This window comes from Rhinolophus ferrumequinum, chromosome 24, assembly GCF_004115265.2.
Source record: "Rhinolophus ferrumequinum isolate MPI-CBG mRhiFer1 chromosome 24, mRhiFer1_v1.p, whole genome shotgun sequence".
NCBI classification, from domain to species: domain Eukaryota; kingdom Metazoa; phylum Chordata; class Mammalia; order Chiroptera; family Rhinolophidae; genus Rhinolophus; species Rhinolophus ferrumequinum.
The window spans coordinates 8,054,928-8,080,383 of NC_046307.1; the positions used below are offsets into that span (position 1 = coordinate 8,054,928).

A 25,456-nucleotide genomic window follows, 5' to 3' on the forward strand; every position below is an offset into this window, starting at 1 on the left:
TAAAAAACAAGCCACTGTGCTCCAGAGTTGTGAGAGACAGCTTTAAATAGAAGGTATGTGATGTATTTTACAAATAATTTCTCAGCAATGTGCTTCAGGACCATCAAGAGAAATCTATTTACTTTTAAAAACAGGTTTTTCATTACTTTAATACAGGAAAACTAGCGATACATAATAGTGGAAACTAAATATACACTAAAGGAGAAAATGGTCGAATCTGAATTACATTATCGTAAGTCACTATAAAAACTACACACTAAGAAACTACATCACGAACTTCCCTTAGTGGGTAAGGTAATTCAGAGGCTTCTAAAACTAAGATAAACAGAAAAAAATGGAACACACACAAACACAATCTGGCCTTTGAGGTTGCTTTTCTTCTAAGAGTATTTTCTGATTCCTAGAGAGGAGACCAACAGACTGAAAAGGACTTCTGATAGTCACTGGTCAAAGAGACAAGTTATATTTCAAGGTCTAGCAAGGAAAGATCATGTTTTGGATTGGGACTCTAAAAAGTACATTACACTCTACGAGTAAGTGTGACCTGAAAATAAACTGACCCCCCATTTTAGAATCATTTCAATCCTTAATGTTGGATGAAGGTTATGCAGGATTACTAGTGAAAAGTCATAGAAAAAAATCATACTAGGCCTCCAATTATTTAATCAATTTTGCAATACATAACATCCATTGTTCAAATAAAACCAGGCACACTAGGAGACAAGATGGCATTGATGAAAACTAGGAGAAATAATAATCTCTAGAAACGAGTGAAGAAGAACTTGCAAACATGGAGTTATCAGACATAGATTTAAAAATAACTGTATTTAATATATGCCAGAGATTGGCAAACATTTTCTTTGAAGGACCAAAGATTATATATTTTAAGCTTCTGCAGGCCAAACACAGTCTCTGTGATATACTTTTCTTTGGCTTTTTTTTTTTTTTAAAACAACCCTTCAAAAATGTAAAAATTATTCTGTTTACAGGTCATACAGCTCACTGGCCATATTTGGTCCAGTTTAGCAATCCATGTTAATATAGAGAGAAAACGACAAGACAAGACTAAGAATTTTAGCAAAGAAAGAAAACTAACGAAGATAAAATGAAAATTCTAGAATTGAAAAATACAATTATGAAAATTAAAAAGACAACAGATGGACTCAATAACAGATTTGACAGAGCAAGTGAGAATATTAGAAAAGTAAAGACTGGTCTGAAAAAATGTCCAGAATAAAACATGGAGAGGAAAAAGAATGAAGCTAGGAGAGAAGGGGCAAGAGCCACAGGAGACACAGTGAGAAGGTAACACCTGAATAACCAGAGTCATTGAAAAAGCAGAGTATTTTAGGCATAGATAATGGCTGAGCAGTTTCCCCCAACTGACAAAAGATAGGAAGTCACAGATCAAGAAGCTTTAAGAATTACCAGCAAGATAAATAATAACAAAACCACACCTATGCATATCAAGGTAAGATTGTTGGGGGGGGGGGGAAAGGAGAGAAAAGTCTTAAAAGCAGTCAGGAAAAAAAGAGATTACTCTGACAAAAGCAAAATTAAACTGATGGCTGACTTCTCAACAAAAATTTGAAAACCCAAAGACAATGGAGTGATATTCCCAAGAGCTGGAATTCTATACCCAGCAAGAACAATCCTTGAAAAGGGCAAAATAGTCATTTTCAGAGAAACAAAAATGAAATATTCCCCGGCAGACCTACAATGAATGAAATCCACTGGGAGAAAGAAATGATTCCATATGGAAGCTTCTAGATGCAGGAAAGGATAACCAATGGAAAAAAGGACATGTTTGGGGTAAATCTACACAAATATTGACTATATAAAACAGCAGCATAATGCCCCACGAAGTTTAAAATATATATATACAATTAAATACATTATAATAACAAATGTTAAGTCTGGAGAAGGTTAAATGAAGTTACTCAAGTACTCTAAATTGTTCTCGTAACAGTAGCAATAGACCTGACAGGCAAAAAAGGCATTGTTGTCATCTCTGGTTTAAGAAAATGATAGTAAAAAGGTGCGTACCTACCTAGTGAACAGAGGAGGAAATATTAAATAATAAAAGAATGGAAAAATATGTTCCATACAAACACAAACCAAAAGAAAGCTTAGGTAGCTATATTAATGTTAGATAAAGTAGACTGTGAAACAAAAGCATTAGTAGAGACAAAAGGGGACATTTCATAATAAAATATTCGACATTAAATATGCACCTAATAACACAGCCTCAAAATATGTAAGGCAAAAAATAACAATAAAAAAAGAACTAGGCAAACCCACAATTATGCTGTGAAATTTTATCACTTATCTCTCACTAACAGAATAATCAAACAAAAGTAAAGATACAGAAGATGTAAATATAATTAACCAATTTGAATAGCGTGAGGGTTTGGGGCACTGACCCCACAAGCAGTAAAAAATTAATGTATAACTTTTGATTCCCCCAAAAGTTAACTACAGTTGTCCATCCGTATCCACACGGGATTGGCTCTAGGACCCTTGTTGATACCAAAACCACAGATATGTCCCTTATATAAAATGGTGTACAACAATGCATACAGCCAGCCCCTCGCATCCGTGGATTCCCAGCTGGATTGAAAATACTGTTTTGAATCTATGGTTTGTTGAATCCATGGATGCAAAACCTGGAGATACAGAGGGCCAACTGTGTATTTTTTGAAAAAAATCTATATAAGTGGACCTGCACAACTCAAACCCACGTTGTCCAAGTTCAATTGAACATAGAATACTGCAATCACAAACTACAGAATACACATTCTTTTATGGTACACATAAAAAAAATTTGTAACAATTGACAAAAAGGCAGGCATCAACGTATTTCAAAAGACTGAAATCATACAGAGAATATTCCATGATGACAGTGCAAATAAGGTAGAAATAAGCAACAAAAAGATAACTAGAAAATTATTGTGTATTGGGAAATTATAAAACAGAAACTCTAAATAGGCCAGAGGTCAATGAAGTCACACTGGAAATTAGAAAATATTTAAACAAAATAAAAATTAAAATGCTATATATTGAAACCTGTGGAATAAGCTAAAGCCATGCTTAGAAGTCATTTTATAGCTCTTTATGTGTATTTAAAAAGGCAGCAGAAAATCAATGCGCTAACTATAACTGCTTACAATAACTCTAACTGGTTACAATAATAAATATTGACAGGAGTATGTCTCAGCTCCAAGATCTTCTTCCCATTCATTTCTATTGTTTAAATACAAAGAAAAAATTTTCAGGTAGATAGGATGAAGCAGATGGAAAGGCAAAGACTGAAATGACTTTAAAATGTTAGATGTTTGGTTGTGATGTCAAGGTGAGAGTCTATACCACAAGATTCCTATAAAGATAAGACCAAGGAGAAGAAGGTCATCCGTTAAAGTAACACAAAGCCCGAAGAACCAAAGCCCAAAGAACAAGTCCGCAAACTGGCTTGGTAATGATATTTATAACGTACTGAGCAATCTTCATCCTCACTAGACCCTAAAAGGCAGGAATTATTATCATCCCTACTTTACTAATAAGGAACTGAGGCACTAGGATTTGCAACTTGCCCCCGATCTCACACTCAAGTAAGTAGGGAAGCTGGAAGTCAAACTCGGATCTCTCTCATTCTAGAACTCTCTGCTATACTCTACTTTGTGCCAGGAACTCAGCTGGTAACATAAAGATGAAAACAGATGGGTCTTACCCTTAAGGAGCTCAGTGTAAAACTGGGGAGCTTTACTATAGCATCTATTTTCTACTTCATGAAAAAAACACAGATTTTCATACAATCTTTTTATCATATGAAGAAAGCATTCCTCTATTATTTCTATAAATACTTTGAATTTTTTTCAAAACTTAAAACAAATATATACACACATGTCAGAGAAATTTTCTCGTTCCCTTTCATTTAAAAAGGTCCACAGACACTGGAATGTGTTGAAAATCTGTCACCCTTAGCAACTAAGGGTTGCTATACACATAGCATACATTCTGATTTTCTTATAATGAAAAATTACATCAGCAAGATTCAAAGATGAGTGTTATTAGAATGCCTTGTGAGAACATGATAAATAATAATATACTCTCTATATATAGTAAAGCTGAGAATAAACATTTACCTAACAAGCATCGGAAACAGAGTAAAAAGTGACATAAATTAGGTAAGGAAAAACTCTCAACATAGGGACCTGTATGGGAAACTGAGAAATGAATGGAAAGTGAAATATTTGTTTTTACTCCACTTTGACTTCTTTGGAAGCAGAACTCAAACTCTCTACATCCCTATCTCTCTCTCTCTCTCTCTCTCTCTCTCTCACACACACACACACACACACACACACACACACAGGTCCAGGCAACTCGATAAGGATACAGTTATACTTTCCTTTTACTGCCTAATGAAGGTCTAGCGTAGTGATGCCTGCTCCTCACATGATACTTGCTCATTAAGTATTTGTAGAATAAATGAATGAATATATTTGATTCCTGAACACTGTCACTGCTGCTCAGGTTTCCACAGATATCTGAACAGATGAAGTTTCATCACAGGCACATACAGTATTTCAGGGAGGATAGCACTTCTTAAACTGCATACTTTGGAATATAACTTATGGATATATTGCAAAAAAGGGGAGGTTCAAATAAATAAATTAGAAAATGATATTATACGATATGCCCCGTAGCGCTTCACCACAAACATGTATTAATGGAGGGTCCAAGGAGTCCCACCATAAAGCATGTTTCACACAGCATTCTCCAAACCTATTTCCCCCCAATATTCTTATTAACATCCTGCCAATGTAAGAAATAATGCTTTGGGAAAATCTCCTGCATCTATCCAAGAAATATTTATAGGGCAACTAATTTGGGGGTCGGGGGCAGCAGAGACTTACTTGAATCTAGACTGGCACAAATGCAGGCATGTATAGCATAAGAGTAGTAGTATATGGACGTTCAAGATTCCACTTCACGTTTAACAACGTTTAGCCTTCAAGAATAACCCTCTACAACTAAAAATGATAGTAGGGAAATGTACCCTTTAATAAGAAACTTTACTATCTGAAACTTTTTGCCCCTTACAACCCATACCCAAGCATTATTTCACTTAAGAGAAAGGCATCAAAAGAGCTTTACAAGTATGAAATAGTATTTACTATTAACCCTAGAAATGTTTAAAAATGGCACAATTCCCCAACAGAACAGCATTCCTCAAAGACCCAGTTAAATTCCAAACTGCATTGTTAGAACTTGCTTTTTAAAGCATAGCTACCTGACATATAGATGCATGAACCTATCGAGAAATCACGTATACATTAACCTTAAAAAGACCAAGGAATAAAGATAATTCATGCACATATCACAAAGTCTGTTAAGTTCTTGTGTGTTACTCATAGGAAGACATTTCAGAACTCTATAGTGATTTACTACAAATATAAATAAATTTCTAACAAGCATGGTGGTCTAATTTGCCATTTATTGAGCAAGAAGCACCTAATGCATACTTGATACTACTCATAAAAACAATGATAAAAAGTCATGCGGTTTGGGAGATCAAAAAAGACAAGTAAAATACAAAAATAACAAATGCGACTAAGAAAGACCTCGTTCTCAATGGGGGTAGAGAGCAGGGAGAATGATGTTTGAGATGAATCCTGGGATGATCAAGACTAAACGTACTGAATAATACTGACAAAGACCCAGAACTGCAGGGTCCAATATGGCAGCCCTAGTTGCACGTGGCCACTGAGCACCTGAAGTATGGCTAGTCAAACTGAGACAAGCTATAAGTGTAAAATACAAATTGGATTTAGTAAAAAACAAAACAAAACCTTGTGAATAATCACATTTTTTATTACATGTTAAAAAACTTACTAGATATATTATTACATTAAATTCACCTTTAAAATTTTTTTAAATGTGGCTACCAGAAGGTTTAAAATTACACATGTGGTTCACATTCTATTTCTGTTGAATAGTATTAGGCCAGAGACTTGAAGGAGCATGATGCATTCCGGAAACAGTAAGCAAAGCAGTGTGGCTCAGGTAGGGATATACACAGGAGGACACAGGAGACGAAGGGCCAGAGTTAGCATTCTTGGGTACTTAGATTTCCTGTGCTATAAGAAAAGCTACTGAAGAGTTTTAAGCAAGAAAATGACTGGAATAGATTTGGTTTTTTAGAAGACTACTCTGGAAGCATAGAAGATGAAATGGAAGAAAATTATGCACATGGGACACAAGAAACAGTCAAGGCACAGGAAGATGGAGGCCTTATGAAATTAAAAGCAAGCCACCAAAATTATAAAGGAGATTCTAGGACTAGACAGAGTGACACATCACAGAAGCGTCAGCTGACAGAGACAGAGAGAGAGAGACGTTAAAAAAAAAAAGATTCTAAAACCCAAAACGCAATCTGGAGCCTGTTTTATGGAGATAGTCTGAAATTTAACCGAAGCCCTAGACGAAACAGCTATATCTAATCAAAGTAGCCTTGGGTCTATACGGATTCCGTGCCTGAGGCATGTGAAACTACAGGGGAAAGACGTAGTCCTAACTTATTACTTTTACTAAAAGATGAGGGTTGGAGGACATTGTTAAATAACTCAATAAATATTAGGGTTTAAAATTCTAAGACACATATTTCTCCTCACTTTAACATTTTAAAAACCACAAAGCAGCTTTCAATCAATATTTGCACTTAACAGTGAGTTTATTAAAAATGCAGATAGACTTGTTGAGAAAAGAGGGAATCAGTATAAGTGTGCCTGGCAAGTTTGAGGACAAGCAACGAAACCAGAGGAGCTGGAGTGAACAAGGAGTGTAGCAGAAGAAAAAGGTAGGAGAGATCACACACTGTCTAGTAACACGTGGTGAAGACATTGACTGACTCTGAAGAAAGTCTGCCGAGGAGGAGGAGGGAGCAATCAGCTGTGTCAAATGCTGCAGACAGGTACAGCAAGATAAGAGGCAAGAAAAGAACTGTAGACTTATCGATGTGTAAAAGTGAGAGTGGAGGGCCTTCATAGACCAGTGACTGTAGAAGCACCTAAAGAAGGAAAACAGAAGCCAAAGTGGTCCTGCCTCCTTCACCCAGTAAGTCACTGCAGACAAGCAACTTTAACAGACCAGGAAGGTGAGCTCTCAGCTAAGAATCACTCAAGGAAATTCAACCCCCTGAAAGAAACTCAGCTAAGAGAAGAATTTAGACATGAAGAAAGAGATAATCCATACAATAAAAACACGTTATTAAACAGGGGTGTTTGTGAAAAGAGCATCACTTAACAGATTTCAGCAATGAATAATACAATGATTAAATTTTGAAACTTAAAAACTGAATAGCAGAATAGCAATTGGTCACAAATGGAGTGAAGGAATTAGCGCGCCAGGAAGATTAAACTGGAAATGCACAGAGTGAGAACAAAGTACGAAACAAATATTTAGAGACATTATGGACAGATCCAGAGTTCCAACATCTGGAATAATAAGAGAAAAAAAGTTACCATTTTCAACAAATACATTTCCCACTTCTGAAGACAAATAGGAATCTTCAGCTTGAGAGACTTCCAAGCCAAGAAGGGGACACACAAAAAACAAAAATTAGACAATCCATGGTAAAACTTCCATGGCACCAAGGATAAAAAACAAAACAGAAACAAAGCAAAACACAAATAACCAGTAACAAGACAAAAAAGATGACTTAACAAAAAAACAAGAATTACAAGGAGCCCAGACTTTTTTCATCACCAATGTTGGATGTCAGATGAGACAGTGCATTCAATTTTTCATAGTGCTAAAAGGAAAAGACTTTAGATTTATTATTTTATATGTAAATAATCATTTTAAGTGTTAATATAAAGTCCAGCATATTGAACAAAGACTTAAAGATCTCGACTCTTATAGCTAGAACGACTTGTTTTATCAAGAAAATAAATGAATTCAGAAGTACTGAAATCCAAGTAGTAGCATGGGAAAAATGTGTGAATTAATAAATAAAACTAGTAAAATGTATTGGAAAACCAAAAGTAGCGAGTATGAAAAATTAATCACAAATTTAACGTGTTTAATCACAATCCAGAATTAAATTCCATCAACAGAAACATTAGAGATGGGGGAGAAGGAAGAAGACATGTACTCTATGATTAATACTTAATTTACACAGTAAAGTACCAATCACAGAATCCTGCTCAGATAATATTTGCTGTCATTTAATGGAATCTTAGAACCTGATCTTTAAAATCCTCTTTGGCTTTTCTATACTTGTTAAATCTTAAATCAAAAGTTGGTTACCAGCACCCCACCCCCAAAGACTATTTTTTGTTGGTATTCTGAAAAACAACCCTAAAACTCCTTCTTAATTTTCTTTGAAGATTTTTCACCTGGTCTCATCCATCTCCCTTCTACATGTCACTTTAAAGCTAGCAGTGCCACTATCGAGCGTCAGCCAACGCATGGACCCTACAGGTGGCATTTGTCTAGAGGCCACCAATGCCTTACCAGATCGATAACCACACAGATGAAGTGTGTACCTAGGCTTTCTTCCATCTCTTTACATTTCAATCAGCTGTTTGCCAAATGGACAGTGCATTTAAATGTCCTTCTAGAAGCTGCCTTTAAGAAAGATATGCAAAGAGCTATCTGTCAGATAAAACAGCTGCACACCATGATGCTATCACAGTATTTCTCCCTTAGTCACCATCAATAGGACAACCTTTAAACAAAGGCATGATTTCAGATCATCCTAAGAAATGCCTCTATTGTTCCTGTCTCTCTTCAACAGAACTATAAAGAAATCATAACACAGCCAATGTTACAATTAAAGTGCTTACTAAAACATTTAGTTTTATAAAACAAAACTAAAAATTCATGCTTCTGTCTGTTTTAAAATTTACATAATAGGAAAGAAATCTGGAGAGGCATCAAATTCAGATCTACATAAACAGCCCGTAGGAACAATACAATTTATTAAATGACACTGTATATTTTCCTAAAACCTAGCACATCCTGTTGTGTAGCATTTGTATTTTTTTCTGAGTTAATACGATTGCTTTAAAATGACAAGTATAATATATGATCTTAAACAGTCCCAAAGCTAGTAATGGTTCATTTACTATTTTGAAAATACTTAAAAACATTATTAAGATATTTTCATTAGTTACTTTACATAAGTATTTTCTCCATTATTTCACTGCTTAAGAATTATTACCCAGTTTTCATAAAATAATACAATTCAGTAATTTATTTGATAATACCATATCAGTGAAAAATGTACAACATAAACTGAAGATCAGACTAACATAGCGAAATATATTAACCATTTAAGGAAATAAGGCAATATAATACATTCAAGAGTACACTAAAGAGTATGGTAACAGGAAAGTACAGCAACAGTCATAACCAAATGATGATTCAGTCTTAAGACAGTACACTTCAAATGCACTGCATTTTAAGTCTACAGATTATTAAGAAGGTGTTTTTTCAAACACTCTTAAGAGGTATATTAGAATATTTGAGAGTCCTTTAATTGAAAAACAAAATGGCCATGAGATTGAGCTTTTTAGATTGCTTTGTAATTCTTATTTTTAAAGTTTAAAAAATATCACAGCACCATAAAGCTCATTTATAATCCACAACAGCAGAACTTAAATTTAGTAACTAGATTACAGCAATCTGAAAGAAAAGAACAACAATTACTTACTTTGGAGGCCCATGGCTGAAGACAATTGGCGTAACAGCGAACAAGAAAAGCCATTTCCTGGGCTGGAAAGGGTAGTTTCCTTTTCAAACCAGAGCCACACCAATAAGTATGTTGACAAATTGTGTTAAGTTTCTTTTTACAAATCATACACCATTTGCAGTGTTATGTATCAAGGCAGCTTCTCCAAATCCCTTTCATCAAACTGAAATCAGGAGCTTTCAGTAGCTTAAAGCATTGTTCTAAATAACTGCAACAGTTTTCATCAAAATGTTCACTTTTAACAAGCTAATCACAGTAAATCAAGATGTCTATATTTCTGGCTCAGAACATACAGACATACACACATGCTTCCTCAGGCACCTGGCACAGACATGCACAGTGGTAACAACAGAGAATAACGTATCACTGAAATACGGCAACATGCACCAAATCTGTGTTCCTGGATTCTGAGAAACCTTTCCTCTCCGTAACACAGCTTTGTCTTTTCTTCAACTTATTTCATTCTGTAGAGCAAGCACTGCAGTAATTCTTCTGCATCAAAAGCAAATGAGAACACTGTATCCTTAAGATGAAAGTTTCTTCTTTATATTCTTAACCACCAGAGGTTAAAAAAAAAAAAAAATCAACCGTTGAGCAAATGGTAGTTAGAAGATATATGCTCTAACAGGTATGTCCTGTAGCATGCCTGAGAATCTCCAAAATTAAAATCTTCTCTTTTCACATGCACTCTTTACAGCCCTGCAGTATTGCTTCTTGTTCTAATGCATCACTAAAACAGTATTGTTGATCTAAGTCTGGCTTGCTGGTTGAAAATTCATATACAATATGGTACAAAAACACTACATCTGCTGCTAAAGCAAGACTATATGTTTGTGTCTTAATTCCTACTGTCCTTGCCTGTTTCACAGCAGCTCCCTAAGGAGAAGCTCCTATTGATTCTATGCTCTGCAGTAAGATGAAATATCTAATAAGAAGGAAAGAGAGTGGGAGGAGAATAGAGCTAAAAGGATGACATCACCTGTATAGAAAGCCTTCAGAAACTGCATTAGATCAATTGGCTACTGTATCTGCAGATGTAGCCCAAAGAGCAATTTATTAAACACATACACACACACACACATACACACACACACACACACACACACACACACACACACACGCCCTTCTGTGAGACATGTCAGCAAGCTAAATTCTGTAAGAAAAAAACTGGCTTAAGCACCTACTTCAGTTTTAAAAATCCATTTTGATTTTTAATTCTATGCATTGATACAGAGCTTTATTTGGGAAGCCACATTTCCTAATACTATTCAAATTTAACACAGGATTGTCCTCCCAAGGAAAATAATTAGCTCTGGTAAGATACTCTTGCAATGCAAATACATAAGGCAGCCTAGTTCTAAGATGTCACATATATACATTCGTAACATTACTAATTTAAGGGCTTCTGCTTACAAAACTTCCTATTTATCAAACAGCTGTTCTGAAAGGTGCAACCTTCAGGAGCACTCTAAGGTAACACTAAAAATAGCAAAACTGATACTAAGATTTGTATCTAAATAGTAACTTTAAATGGAAATAGAATTTCATTTTGCAAAGGAACGCTGAAGAAAAAAAATAACAGGCACAACAACCCACTTGCAGCATGCACCCCGTCCTCTGAGGAAGAATAATCTATACTATACAACATGCTACTTTCCTACAGCCCAATGCTCAATTCCTAGAAAGACATGGGAAGCCAGTAAAACTCAGAAGGAATCAGAGAAAAAAAGGATAAAGCCTGCCTCCAAATTGAGATTGGGCTAAAAGGAAATCTCATTTTTCTAGACAAATTACAGGAAAAATCCTTAAATTGTGCCACACCCTCTCCAATCCGAAACACAAGTCCTCTGGCATCCACCCTTATTCTTCATGCTTCCGCCACAAGGCATCTACTGCAGCTACTCCCACAGTTTGCACTTACGGTTGTAATGGTGCCTCCCAATGGCCACAGTCAGTCAGTTTTCAACAGTAATACAGTTAGTACGCCTCCAGGCAGCAAAATTATGAGAATAACAATCAATGAACATGTCAAAGTCATAGAACTACTTTGCTTTATTCACCTAACACTATTTTGAGGGGAAGAGGTTTGCAACATGAGGAGAAATTATTACCTGGGAGGTAGGTGTTATTACAAATACTCCACTGCCTGCCATAGAAACAAATATTTGTCATTAGGAAAATAAAAAAGTTCTTCAATACCCTCGGGCCAAGTATGAGTCACTTTCTGAACAACACTATGCTATCCATCTCTGAATTCTGCTGCTCCTTAGAAGACCAGAATTTACTTCATAAAACTAAGCATTACTCTAAACAAAGAAAAGTCATGCTTTCAATATATGTGATCATTTATGAATGTAGGTTTCCATAAAACTTAAGAACTATTTGTTTTCTGCCAAAATGCATTTATATATAAAATTAAATCTCACAAATACAAATAAGCATGACTAGTTTTCTAAACATAAAAAACATGGGAAATACATACAGACTGATTTTCACGTACCAATGCATTTTTTTCCCCAATATACTTGAGTTAAATAAACTACAATGGGTTGGAATTTCAATAAAATGTTAAGCATTCAAGAATAAATTAACTAAAATGTAATTTTAATCATTCATTTTTTTAAATAGAAAAATTATAGTAGGCACTTTGTAAGTAATGAAACCAAACATTTCCTAAAGATACATTTCGAAAAGACAAGCATTTTGTACATAAACATTAGTAATATGACTCAAAAACATTTCAGTTTCAATTCTAGACAATAATTACATTCAAGTATAATACCAACAGGATAAATTAAAACCAAATCAAAAAGCAAAATCCCAATGGGCACCTTTCCCCGTTCTTATAAATCATGTTGATAACACACAAAGAAGGACCTCAAGCTGAGCAAGGGAGACAGCCATCTCTTCTTAGCTGCTTTAAAAACCTGCTGCCCTGTGCGAGAAATGCGATCCACTAATGCCATATGTTAGAACTCGTAGTAAACACCAACTCAATAAAGGAACTCTTTTCCTTTAGTTTGGCCTCTAAGTGAGGATGACATCACCCTTTCTCTTGTTCTACCAATCATCTCATAGTATCTGCCATTCTAGGAAATTGTATGGTGAATCTAGCACGCAAAATCTCCCTGTGCAACAACACGATGAAAGAAATAAACAGGCTAACTCTATATTCAGTATATGAATCCACTGCCACTCTGATGACACACCACAGTTTCTCCAGAAATAATGCCTTAACCTCTCACTTACTGAAGGAAGAAATAAACATCTTTTGAAGACAAAAGTCAGTAATTTATAAAGTAATTAAAAATATACGATTAGATGACTAAACAATTTTTTCACTTCCATCACTTTTAGAATTTTATCTTGATCTCATTCCATTATCTTACCAATTCAAATGAAGTAACTGCAGCAAGGAGAACACCCTCCCTGATCTAGACTTTGTCTAGGAATCATCACAGGATAACCATTTAAGAATACATTGCCCCTGCATATGAAATGACACGAAGCCATATGATGAAATCTTTAGCTTTAAGGTCTTTCACACTACTACAAAATAAAGCAACCAATATATGTCGGCTTTCGAAACGTCAAACCATTTCACAATATTTTTCTTAAAAATGTGAATGCTATATAGTTAATATAAAATTTATGTTAACTGTATAAATTATTTCTAAACAAAAATACAAAATGGAATGTTTGATATCATGTTGTATAGAAAGCCAAAGATGAGGTTCTGATAGTTACTGAACAATAACTATTCCTTTTATTTCAGTAAGTCAACAACACTGAAAAGGAGGGGGGAAAAGTCATCATGGATAAAAGGTAGGTTATCAGAGGATATATATCCTACACATTACAAAACAAAACCCAACAATAACAAAAACCAGGTTTGTAGTAATCTCAGGTATAGCCACAGTTTATTCCCCATCTGCACAGTGAACTATAACCACAACTTAGAGAAGCCAAACCAAAGGAGATGAGGAACAAAAGAAAAATTATGTAGTTTTATAAAATAAAATGAAGCCACTCATTTCTGTATTTTAGTTGTATTTGGTCTTTGAAACATAAACTGTTCAATGAACTGATACTGTAAAAATACTTTAATCCTTTTGGGAAACGAGCGAATAAATGACACTTGACCACAATGTCAGCGGTAACGTACAAGCTCTTTTAAAGGCTCCTCTCAAGCCTCAAGCTCTTCCACCCCTTCCCATCTCCCCACCCCCCAACCCCTTGGTTAACTTAAACATCTAAAATGAATCTCTGTAGTTATCAGACATGGTTAACTCTAATTACTGGTGCCCCTCAGGAATTCCTGCTTTTAAACTGCATCCTATCTATTCCTCAGCCTTTCTGAAGGAAGGAAGCCAGAGTGCCAACACTCACGATCCTATTCTTCTGTAAAGAACAGTGTGCTTCAGCACACTTTCATCTACGTCCACTGAATGCTCAGCACCACGCTGCTGAAAACCCTTTCAAAGCCACCAGCAGGACACACGTGCACTATGAAATATGATCCATCCTTAGGGAGTGATCCAGGAAGAAAAAGCAAAGAGGGAGGGAAGCCTTCATCATCAACTAAGGTGATGTAAGCTTCTATAATTAGAATCAGGGAAACTGAAGGAACAATAAAAAGGCAGCACCAGGCTTCTCCTTTCCCCCCCAGTGTGCAGTTGTATCAAGCATTTTTCACTCACTCATACACACACACACACACACACACACACAAACACAAGAATACACCTGGCATATATAGTAATCCATCAAGTATGTTACATACTATATGTAAACCTAATGTAAAATTTTAACATAGTGGATGGTTTTCTTCCAAAACTAAGATCTGCCCAATAATTAAAACAGAGCTATTTATGTAAACATGACTGGAAAAAGAAATCTCATAAAAAATTAAACTACTGGGAATGTTGTTTCCATCTGTAAATTCTGGATTATATTAGAGATTGCATCACTTCTCTCATTTTAAATACTGCATTTTCTAGCAGTACAAAAGCCAAATACCAAATGTAGCACAGTTACTGAGCCGATAACAAATCAAAGTAACAGGCAGTAACAATCAGCATTAATGTGTCTGCTATGTCTGAGCAGCTATTCCCTTGTCAACTGGGCAGCGCTCGCAAATCATTATCTTAGACCACAGGTAGACATGATTATCAGAGTTGCTTCAAACAATCTTCAAAAGATCTTTCTTTAGCAATTATTGGTGTAGTGTTTCAAGAATGATAAAAACCTTCCTGATTCTGGTTCCCTGGGCACACCAATATGAATCAGTGTCACCTTATTTCAGGGAGGGAGAACTGCCCCCAGACAACCAGACGGGGCGTGTCCTGCCCTCCTCCCAATCCTCCTGAAGTTCGCACAGAGTGAATGATAAAAGACAACTTTAAATAATGACTAGTTAGAAGTTAGCAATACTTACGCAGAGCCTTAAAAATAATTTTTATACCCATAACCCAGTAATTTAACTTCCATAAATCAATCCTAAGGAAAAAAAGTTATATACAGATTTATTCATACAAGTTGTTTGTAGTAGAGAAAAATAGGAAGCTACGTGAGAATACTTTGTTACACTCATATAATATTAATATTAAAAATAATGTTTCGGAAAATTTTAATTACATGAGAAGTAGAGAGTCAGGATATAATAACTAAATATTCAGCATTATCTAAATTAGTTGAAAGATCTCAATTAATCAAGAGACAAACCGTGTTTCCCCAAAAATAAGACCAGGTCTTATATTAATTTTTGCTCCAAAAGACACATTAGGGCTTATGTTCAGGGAATATCATCTTGAAAAATCATGCTAGAGCTCATTTTCCGGTTAGGTCTTATTTTCGGGCAAACATGGTACATTTAACAATCATTAGCAACACTGGCTAAGGATTTGAGGATTACAGCAAATTCATTCCCTTCTTAATATTCTTCTGTATGTTTTTGCATTTATACAATGAGAACTTTGTTTTGCACTTTTTCATTTGCTCCGGGCAGGCATCTTCCCTACTTATTTGATCACGATACCACCACTTTGCCTTTCTCTGTCCATTTGTGGACCCTCTAACTAGGCACAAGCACATCCTATCTACATTCTGCATTATTTCCCAGAAGACAAACAAGAAGCAGAATTCTCCTAGGAGATGTTAGTCACTCCCAAATAAAAAAAGTCCTGCTTTTACCGTACAAAGGATCATAAAGAGCACACCTGTCCAGAGCACTCTGGGTTGTAAACAGGGTGAGAGGACAGCCGACGCTGAAATGCTGCAGACTGTCTCGCAGAGGTGGGGCTCCACGTCTCTCAGTAACTATGTGGTCAGCACTCAATGTCCTATACACGAGTAAGATTAGCAAACGCTCCACATACAAACTTCCTTATTTTACAAGTGATACAAGATTGTTTACTCATTCATTTTTTCATTCTGCAAGTATTTACCAAACACAAAATATAACTGAAAACAATCAGAATCCATCAAGTCCACAGACACAAAATAAAGTTCACAATGTTGAGTTTCTTCATAATCAGTGACTGTGACCTCTACCATCCAAACTAGAAATTCTGATAATAGATGCACCAGGAGTGTTTACACCTCCTCCATTTTGACTCGAATAAATGTCTGAAGTATCTGCTTACTGATACTCTGCTATGCTGTGAATATCTGTGTTCCCCCAAACCCAATTCCTATGTAGAAACCCTAATCTCCAAAGTGACATCAGGTGGTGCGGCCTTTGGCAGTGACTATGTCACGAAGGCTCTGGGGTCGGGATCCGTGCCCTGTAAGAGGCCCCCCAGAGCTCCCTAACCCTCTCCACCAGGTGGACACAGCAAGAGCTGGCAGTCTGTAGGTCAAAACAAAACAAAACAAAACGTATTATCTGGTTCAATTCCCACACATGATGCAGGGACTGAGGATCTCACATATTCTGTAAAACTGCAAGTCAGTGCTTGAGATAGAACAAGAACCATAACATCTTACTCCTAGTTTAATGTCTATTTTATCACATCAGACTGAGAGCTCTGGCTCTTATTAACCTGCCCATATCAAGGATTTTGTTTATTTGCACCTAGTTTCTTTGGAAGTCCAAATGGGTGGTCCTGAGTCAAACGCTGGGAGGCTGCCATGGTCTGAAGGTTTGTGTCCCTCCCACCCCCAAATTCTTATGTGCAAATACTAATTCCCAAGGTGATGGAATTAGGAGGTGGGGTCTTTGGAAGCTGATCAGCTCATGAAGAAGGAGCCCTATTGGTTGGGATTAGTGCCTTTATAAAAGAGGACAAACGGCTCCCTAGCCTTTTCTACCTTGTGAGGAGACAGCGAGAGGCCGACAGTCTGTAACCCAAAAGAGGGCCTTCATCAGAACCCCACCTGATGCTGGACTTCCAGCCTCCAGAACTGTGAGAAATAAATTTCTGTAATTCATAAGCCTTTAGTTGGCGGTATTTTGTTGTAACCTGAACAGACTAAGACATGCTCCCTGAGATCTCAGCAATCGTATGTTTGGACCAAGTCCTCTATTTCCTCCTGAGCAGGTCAGGGCTAGGATTCTATTTCTTACTGCAGGATGGCTTGATCAATAAGACACATACAGACTCCACTTAGCAAAATGTGTTTTGCTAAAAACCTTAAGATGTCACATCCATGGTCAAGTGAAAGAATCTAGCATTATACAGTGTACCACCATCAAGGTGGTTATATCATCTGGTCCTCATAATCAACTCTGATTCAGCTGCACTGACAAATGGTCTTAATCTCTCTAAATACGGTCTGAATCCAAAGAAAACATGGAGCACTGCAGGAGAGCAGGAAACATAAGGTGCAAGCAGAAGTAGCAAATGAGAAGCGCTGCTTTGCTGCATTTAGTAATTTGTGAGTCTAAAATGAAATAGTAGATTCTAGAGTGTCATACCATGCCCACCACCTGCCGTATTATGCCAGAACAATAAACTTGGTGGAAATCAATGAAACCGACTATAATTTCATAACCAACAAGATGCTTTTAAACCTTTGGAGAATGTCAAGATTTATATTTGGGTCAATATGCTTTTATAAAAATGACTGAGCATGAATGTCGTCTGATATTGTAGATTCATTCAAAATTAAACAATGGCATACCTGATGCTTGACCTTGGTGAAACTAAGATACTTTACGGGTCCTGGCTTCACTTTACCATTTAAGTTACATACATACCAATATGAAAAATTCAGCTTACTACATTTGAAAAATGTTCACTGTTGCAGAATATTTAAAACACAGCAATGAACTTTATATTAAAAAATACAGACATTTAAGAAATTCTTAAATAAGTTAATTTTGTTTTCTGTTATCCTCAGAACAGAGCAGAATTACAAGAGCATGTAAGTACGTGTAACACCCTATGAGATCAATGAAGAGAAGTGCGCTCTATGCATAAGAAATGTCAGGGAAGGCTCCTCCAAAGAGGGCATGATGGATGGAGTCTTAGAAGCTGAGTAGGACTTTGGCAGGAGGACAACGTAGGAGGCTATTATGGATAAAAGGAGCAAATGGCAAGTTAACATTCAAACTGATTCATCAAAGGACAGAATTCCATTAGGTAAAGAAGCCTGTAAGAACCTTCCAGGGAGAGAGAACAGGACCAAGGGAAGAGACCTCCAACAAAACAATGGGGCCAGAAGGCTGATGAGGTAGACTGGGGTCAAACAAGGAATATACCATGTAATCCTGAAACTGTTTAAAATAAAAAAATTTTGAGCTACATTTCTAACATATGTAATCTATTTATAAATTAATACATGTATTACCAGAAAAAATATTTTGTGTTCATTATGAAATACTAGTCACAAAAATCCTCATAAAATTTAAGATAACAGTACACCTGTAATCTATGTAATTTTACTAACAATTGTCACCCCAATAAATTTAAAAAAAAAAAAGAGGGGAAACTGTTATAAATTTTAAAAAAAGAAAAAAGAAAAAAGATAACAGTACATATAAACTCTACTATTTTCTTCCCACGTCTTGGAGATTGTTTTGCAATCTACAATTTAAGACACTTGGGTTAAACTACTGGCTTTGCTAACTACTATCAGAAAGGAGGTCTTCAGATCAATAATTCCAAAAGCAGTCATTAGTTTTTGGCAGACATCCCTTTCATTTAATTGGCTTCCAGCCACTCGCTGTATATAGTAAAGCAACTCATTCAGTGATTTTTCATACACATTTTGTAACCACTTCATCTTATAACGTTGGGCAAAGAAATTACCTTCTTTAAAGTGAGCTACTGTGATTGTATGCTATAAAAACATGGAGGGGTGGGGGTAATTGGGTGACTGTTGGTTGTTCTAACTTCCAGCCAGCTTGATTTTATTTTTCCTACCTCTATTCTCTCTTTGTCCTGATTATTTAGCGTATTTGTTTTCAGTTATCTTAACATAGTGACATATTTTGGTAAACATATTTTATATCCAGGTATAGAATAGATAAAAAATAAAATTATTTTGTAAGCAATAGGAGTCAAGATATTTTTTGAGTATCTACAATAGCAACAATAGGAATAGAAACTGCTGACATTATTGAATGTTTTTCAAGGCACCAAACACTAGGCAGAGCCTTTTATATACATTCTGTGATTTAAACCTTTCATAAATCTATAGGTTATATATTAAAATGTAGAAAAGTTACACAACTTGCCCAAGGTTACATAGGAATCTAAACAAGCTGATACAAGAACAGGCACTCTATCTGACAGGCAACATGCTCTGGGGATACAATGATGGTGGTGCACATATTCAAGGCATGACGTTCCGATGGAAGAGACAGGCATTTGAATAAACAAGTACAATGTAGTGTACTCAGTGGTCACAGGTATACACACGGAATATTATGGGAATGCAGGGATGTGTACCTAACCCTTCCCAAGGGCAAGTCATGGCGTCTTCCCATAAGATGATGTGTAATTTAGTCTTGAGGATGACTAGGATTTTGTCAAGACGAATAAAAGGACTTTCTAAAACAAACAGTGTATGTATGTTATGAAAATATAGTTTCTCAACACAGACGGTAACTATGTGAGAAGATGGATGTATTAACTAAGCTTATTGTGGTAATCATTTTGTAACGTATATGTATATCAAATCACAATGTTGCACTCTTTAAACTCACACATCATATGTTAATTACATCTCAATAAAGCTGAAACAATAAATAAAAAACATGGGTTCTTTAAGGGTCAGCATATTTGTTCAGCACGGTTGAAAGGTAGGAAATACGTAGAAAAAGAAAAAAGATAAAGAGATTGGACAAAGTCCAGAACTGTGCTGTCCAATACGGTAGCTACCAGACACATGTGGTTACTTAAATGCAATTTATTTAAAATTAAAATTTTAATTAAAATCCTCAGATATACTAGCCACATTTGAAGTGCTCAATAGCCATGTGTGGCTGGTTAGTTAGCACCAATTGGGAAAGCATAGTAATAAAACGTCCATCATTGCAGAAAGTTCTATTAGACAGAACAGGTATAGACTATGACGGTCCTTATATGCTAGATCACTGGAATTTCTGATAGATGGTGGTAGGGAATGAAAAGATTTAAGAGATTAAAAAGAAATGATATTGTTACAGCTTCATTTAGGACTGATACTGTGTTTCCCTGAAAATAAGACCTAGCCGAAAATCAGCTCTAATGCGTCTTTTGGAGCAAAAATTAATATAAGACCCGGTCTTACCGGGTATAATAATATATAATATATAATATAAAATAATATATAAGACTAGGTCTTATGTTAATTTTTGCTCCAAAAGACACATTAGAGCTGATTGTCCGGGTAGGTCTTATTTTCAGGGAAACAGGGTAGAAATAAAATGGATGGATTAGTTGGTGGCCAGGGCTGGGGGAAGACGTACAGAACAGGGCTAACAGTAAGGAAAACAGAGAGAAGAGAAAACCAAATCTTAATGTCAAATAAACAAGATGTTAAGGAGATATCTCTTAATAAAGAGATAATGCAACACTTCTGAATTTCTAAAAAAATTTCCAAATCTCTTAAAATGAAAAAAAACACACACCAGTTGTATAATGAAAGTTGACTGCGGCAGTGTGGGCAACTGCTATTACAACAGTTCTAGAAAAAATGGCAGTGAACACTAAGGCAATGACGTGGGGAAATTCAGAGGAGGGCACACATTTGAAACATTTGAGAGGAAGAATCTATAGCTATTACCCACAGGTTAGACTGTGAGTGTGCACATACGTTCCAAGTACTTCAGCAATCACCTCCTAAGAGAGGCAGACCTGGTATTACCGTCCTCATTTTTAGATGTAAAGTCAGCAAATCACAAAGGGTTCAGGTGAAATGCCCTGATCATACAGTTAGTGAAGGAAGGATGGCTCTTCTAAATACTAGACTATTTCAATTAGCTCAGTAACCCATCCTACTCATTGAATGTCGCTTCCAATCACTTTTTTCACTATTTCTAAATATCAAATATACCCACCTAAAATATCAAAGCTCTGAAATCGCTGAGAAATTTGGGGACATTTAAATTTGTTGCAAGCTGACAGCAATACCCAAAGGAGTTTCAAAAATGTCATTACTGTTATAGAGGTGCTCTTTTTTTAAACATTAAAATAAAAACTTGCACTTTTAAGATTATGGTTCTCGTCTTTATGCAAAGCAATGTATGACAAAACTATGAAAATATTTCATAAAAGTAAACCATCTTTTTCAATTTTTCTGAGCATTCAGTTAGAAAATAATCTTTAAAACACATGCAAAACCAGGCTGTGTACTGATAATTACGATTAAAAAAAAAAGAGTAGCAAAATCTTCTGTACAACTTTAAGAATTTTTGACCTTCAGCACTCTAGCAAGAAAGTTTATGATGGTTTGCAAATGAAAAAAGAAACTGTCAAGTTTCTACTGCTGTCTGAAAGAAGGAAAGATTCCTGCTGATCCTTCTCTCTGAACTGCTGCTACAGTAGAACAAAAGAAATAAAGAACTATAGGAACCATAAAACCAATTCTCCACTGGATGCTTAATTAATACTAATTAAGATTTTCTGCTACATAGTATCCTTATCCAGATAGATCAACTACCAATATGTAGGAATTTGGCCAGATGCATAGGTTTTACATAATTGGTGAAATCAATGATAAGTAAATGAAAACCTCTTAAGACTGTATTTTCTAAATTGCCTGAAACATATTCCTTTCAGGAAAAACAAAAAGCACAAAACAATTCAAGAAACCGCAAATGCAAGTAACACAACCAAAAATCCTTCTATAACTCAGTCTCATGGTTAATAAATCAGTTTTATCAAAACTGAATCCACTTTGTTCTCCCCTTTCCATGATATGCCAAATTCCTGACAGTACTTAGTAGGATAACTACCTAAAACTAGCCAAAAAAGCCTTTACATGCAAAAATGCCACACTTTAGAGTCATCAAATAGATACAATCCCAAGCAGTGTGCCTACTGTGCTTTCTGGTCCACTCAGGAAACCAGCATATCCCCAAGAGGACAACTTTCAGTATACACGGGGTCTAAAGTAAGTAACTAATAAGCACTAGCCACAGATACCAGAGAAAATATGGAATCTGTCTAAGCTTCATGACATGACACCAAAAAAATCTAGGAAGAGAACACACTAAAGTTGCAACTAGAATAAGCAAGTAATCAAAACACACACAAACTATGCTATGCTCTCTAACTTACACAAGGAGAATACAATAGAACAATTATACATTTTACTCTTGCAATTGTACTTAGATTTTTCTCTAAAGAAACCAAAGATATGGGCATATATAACCACAAAGACACTTAGCACCTTAATTTTTTAAAGAAATTACAAAAACTAGAAAAATCTAAATGACCACATATTCAGAACGGAGTAAATAAACTACAGCAATTATTATAATGGAGAATTATGACACTCTTAAGAATACTGCTGTAAAAAACAAACCCATTTAATAGCATTCAAAGATGTTTAGATTATATATTTAACTTTTAAAAAGTTACAAAATAAATCACATTTTTAAGTTTTGAAAGTTAGTCAAAAAGCTTACATACATATCTATTTGTATGTTAAAAAAGCTTTATCCAAGAATATTAAAAAATGGGCCTAGTCAACTTTCAATTTTTTCAAAAACAGACATCATATATTACTTGTGTAATGAGGCAAAACATGTTAGTTTAAATTAATTAGTAATGGGGAAATTTACTATGTAAAAAGAAAAGGAAATTATTAAACAATAAGAACAGGAAATGAACTTTGAGTGGCTCTGGATGTAGTAAAAAATTTAGGTAGTATATCATGTTATTGTTTGTCATCAGAAGTAGAATGTGCTGAATATTAGGGAAATTAGGCAAATGTGACTAAATCCTTAGAGCTGCCTTAAATTTAACAGTTACTTCAGTACAAACAGCTCCCTAAATAATCATGCTTGTCCCTAACATGGAATAAGAAAATGCCTGTTTCTGACAACCGAAAGAACTAAAAACATCCCCTCGGGAACTTTATTGCAGTCAGTCTCTACGTTGTTTTTATATTTTGGGGGATCATGACTCCTTTGAAAACTGACCAAAATCCACCTGGATTTTTTCTTTCTTTGATTATCCATACTTTCTGATTCAACTATTTTTCAGTCTAAAACGAAGTTATCTACAATTACAAAACTGAAGACTTCTGAAGAAACAGCTTAGTTTCCTTCTGGTATTACGAAGTTTATTTCATCTGGTTCTTTTTCAATATTTGCATGTGAAAATATACCTTTAGTGCTTGCATACGTTTCTGCAGTGACACCCATTATGCATATCTATTCCACATCTCAAGGGCAGAATTGACATATTTTTATTTCTTTTGTATGTCTTACAGCATTATCAGAAAAAAAAGTGAGTCCATTACGTGAGTTTTCAGGACTCTATGTTGCATTCAGGTAATAAAAAGGCAAGGAAATCTACAAATATGTTTAAAGATATGGTTAACAATTTTTTACATTATTTAAACAGAAAAAAACAAAATTCTCACTGATAAGAGTATTTCTACCCAACTCAACCAAGCAGAAGTATTTTAAAAAATTACATAGATATATTTAACAGCCCCAAACCTTTATATATAGAGCCCAAAGTGTTGATATTACCAAACTATATGTAAATTAAAGATATTATATATGAAAATTAAAGGAAGATCCATAGAATGTTCCTAAATATACTCACAGAAAGATAGCTGTTAATATCCACATCATCAGTAATGGTTTGGCGCTCTCCTTTATAGTTAATTTTCCGAAACCTCCGTCGAGACTGTCTGGCAGGAATTTCTCTTTGTAGAATACTATCTTCATTATCTTTGGAATTCTCTACCTGAAACACATGTTCACATTCCTGATTAAAAATCCAATTTTTCCATATTACTGACAGTCTATGGAGTCTTAACAGGCTCATAAGGAGGCTTCATTTATTTCTTGCAAGAAATTGCGCCAAGCAAACAGTCTGTATAAAGCTCATTAGTTCAAAAAGATTAAAGGTGACATTATTATAAAGATCTGGAGACCACAGTTTCCTTCCAGGAAATAGTCTGTCTCGCTCACATAAACATACATCCTCTAAGTAAAGTCACTTACCAGAAATGAAGGCTGTTAAAGACACCTACACATTCAATAATAACTTCTGAGCTAATCTAATTACAAACTGCCTGATTATACACATATTAGCAATCAATCAAGGTTATGATTTCAGTGCACTGATAAACAGGAAAACAAAAATGTTTTATGCATTATTCTTTGGTGTCCATCTTAATGTATGACAACAGCCAAGAGTAAGGCTAACATTTACTGAAGGCTTAAATGGGTTGCCATGCACATACATTCAGTTCATACAACACCCCTGTAAGCAGCTCTTACTATCTTGTGTTCACAGATGAACCAAGTAAAATCCAGAGACTAGTGACTTTCCAGTCTCAGAGCAGCGATACTTATTAAAGGTGAACTGAATACAGGCTTGTCTCCAAAACTAACGCTACTGACACAAGACCACATAGCCTGTCTAATCAGACTAAATCATAATTTTAAAAACTTACAAAGGATATGTTCTAAAGTATACCTTATAATTAACCTCACATCCAATAAATAACACATAATTTGTTTTCCCAACTACTTTTCACGATGTCGTATCTTTTGCTAATACAAAAAATTCCCTAGTTACCCAAGTATGAAATTCCATCAACATTTCCAACTCCGCTGCTTGCCTTGCAAATCTTATCTTCAATCATTTCTTAGAACTTGTCAATTCTTTTTTTAATAAATCCCTCTCACAATGCCCTTTCTTTTATTCCTATTATTACTATCACTTATTCAAGTCTTAATCACTTCAGTCCTGAAATATCACAATAGGTGATCCTGCTGCTTCAAATACGTTCCTCTCTAATTCCATCTGGCATGGTCAGTAAAAACACCTAGATCAATCATCTCCTGTTCAAAATGCTACAATAGACTGCTAATGGTTATCCAATAAAATTTAAACTATAACATTTGATAGTCAAAGTCACATACAGTCCATTCCCAAAATATTTTAATCCCTTTATTTTATAGTGTAAGCCTGGAAAAACCACTCCCTTATCCTCCTCCCCACAAAAAAAACCACCCTCTCACATACAAGCTCTAATGAAAGATGCAAAATTTCCTGATGATTTCTCAAAAAGAGTTGATGG

The 25,456-nt window shown here is 35.4% G+C and overlaps 1 protein-coding gene across 13 annotated transcripts in view; it reads right to left on the reverse strand.

The window, feature by feature from the left end:
- Positions 1 to 25,456, reverse strand: part of RAPGEF6 (Rap guanine nucleotide exchange factor 6) — a 180,465-nt gene that overhangs the window by 82,438 nt on the left and 72,571 nt on the right. For 12 of the 13 annotated variants that reach the window (XM_033096371.1, XM_033096364.1, XM_033096365.1 and 9 more), the window contains one exon: positions 23,968 to 24,111. In XM_033096371.1, coding sequence (XP_032952262.1) covers positions 23,968 to 24,111 — 144 coding nt within the window. Of the gene's footprint in view, positions 1 to 9,718; positions 10,677 to 23,967; positions 24,112 to 25,456 lie in introns of those variants that run through there. The other variant, XM_033096373.1, reaches the window with a different exon arrangement.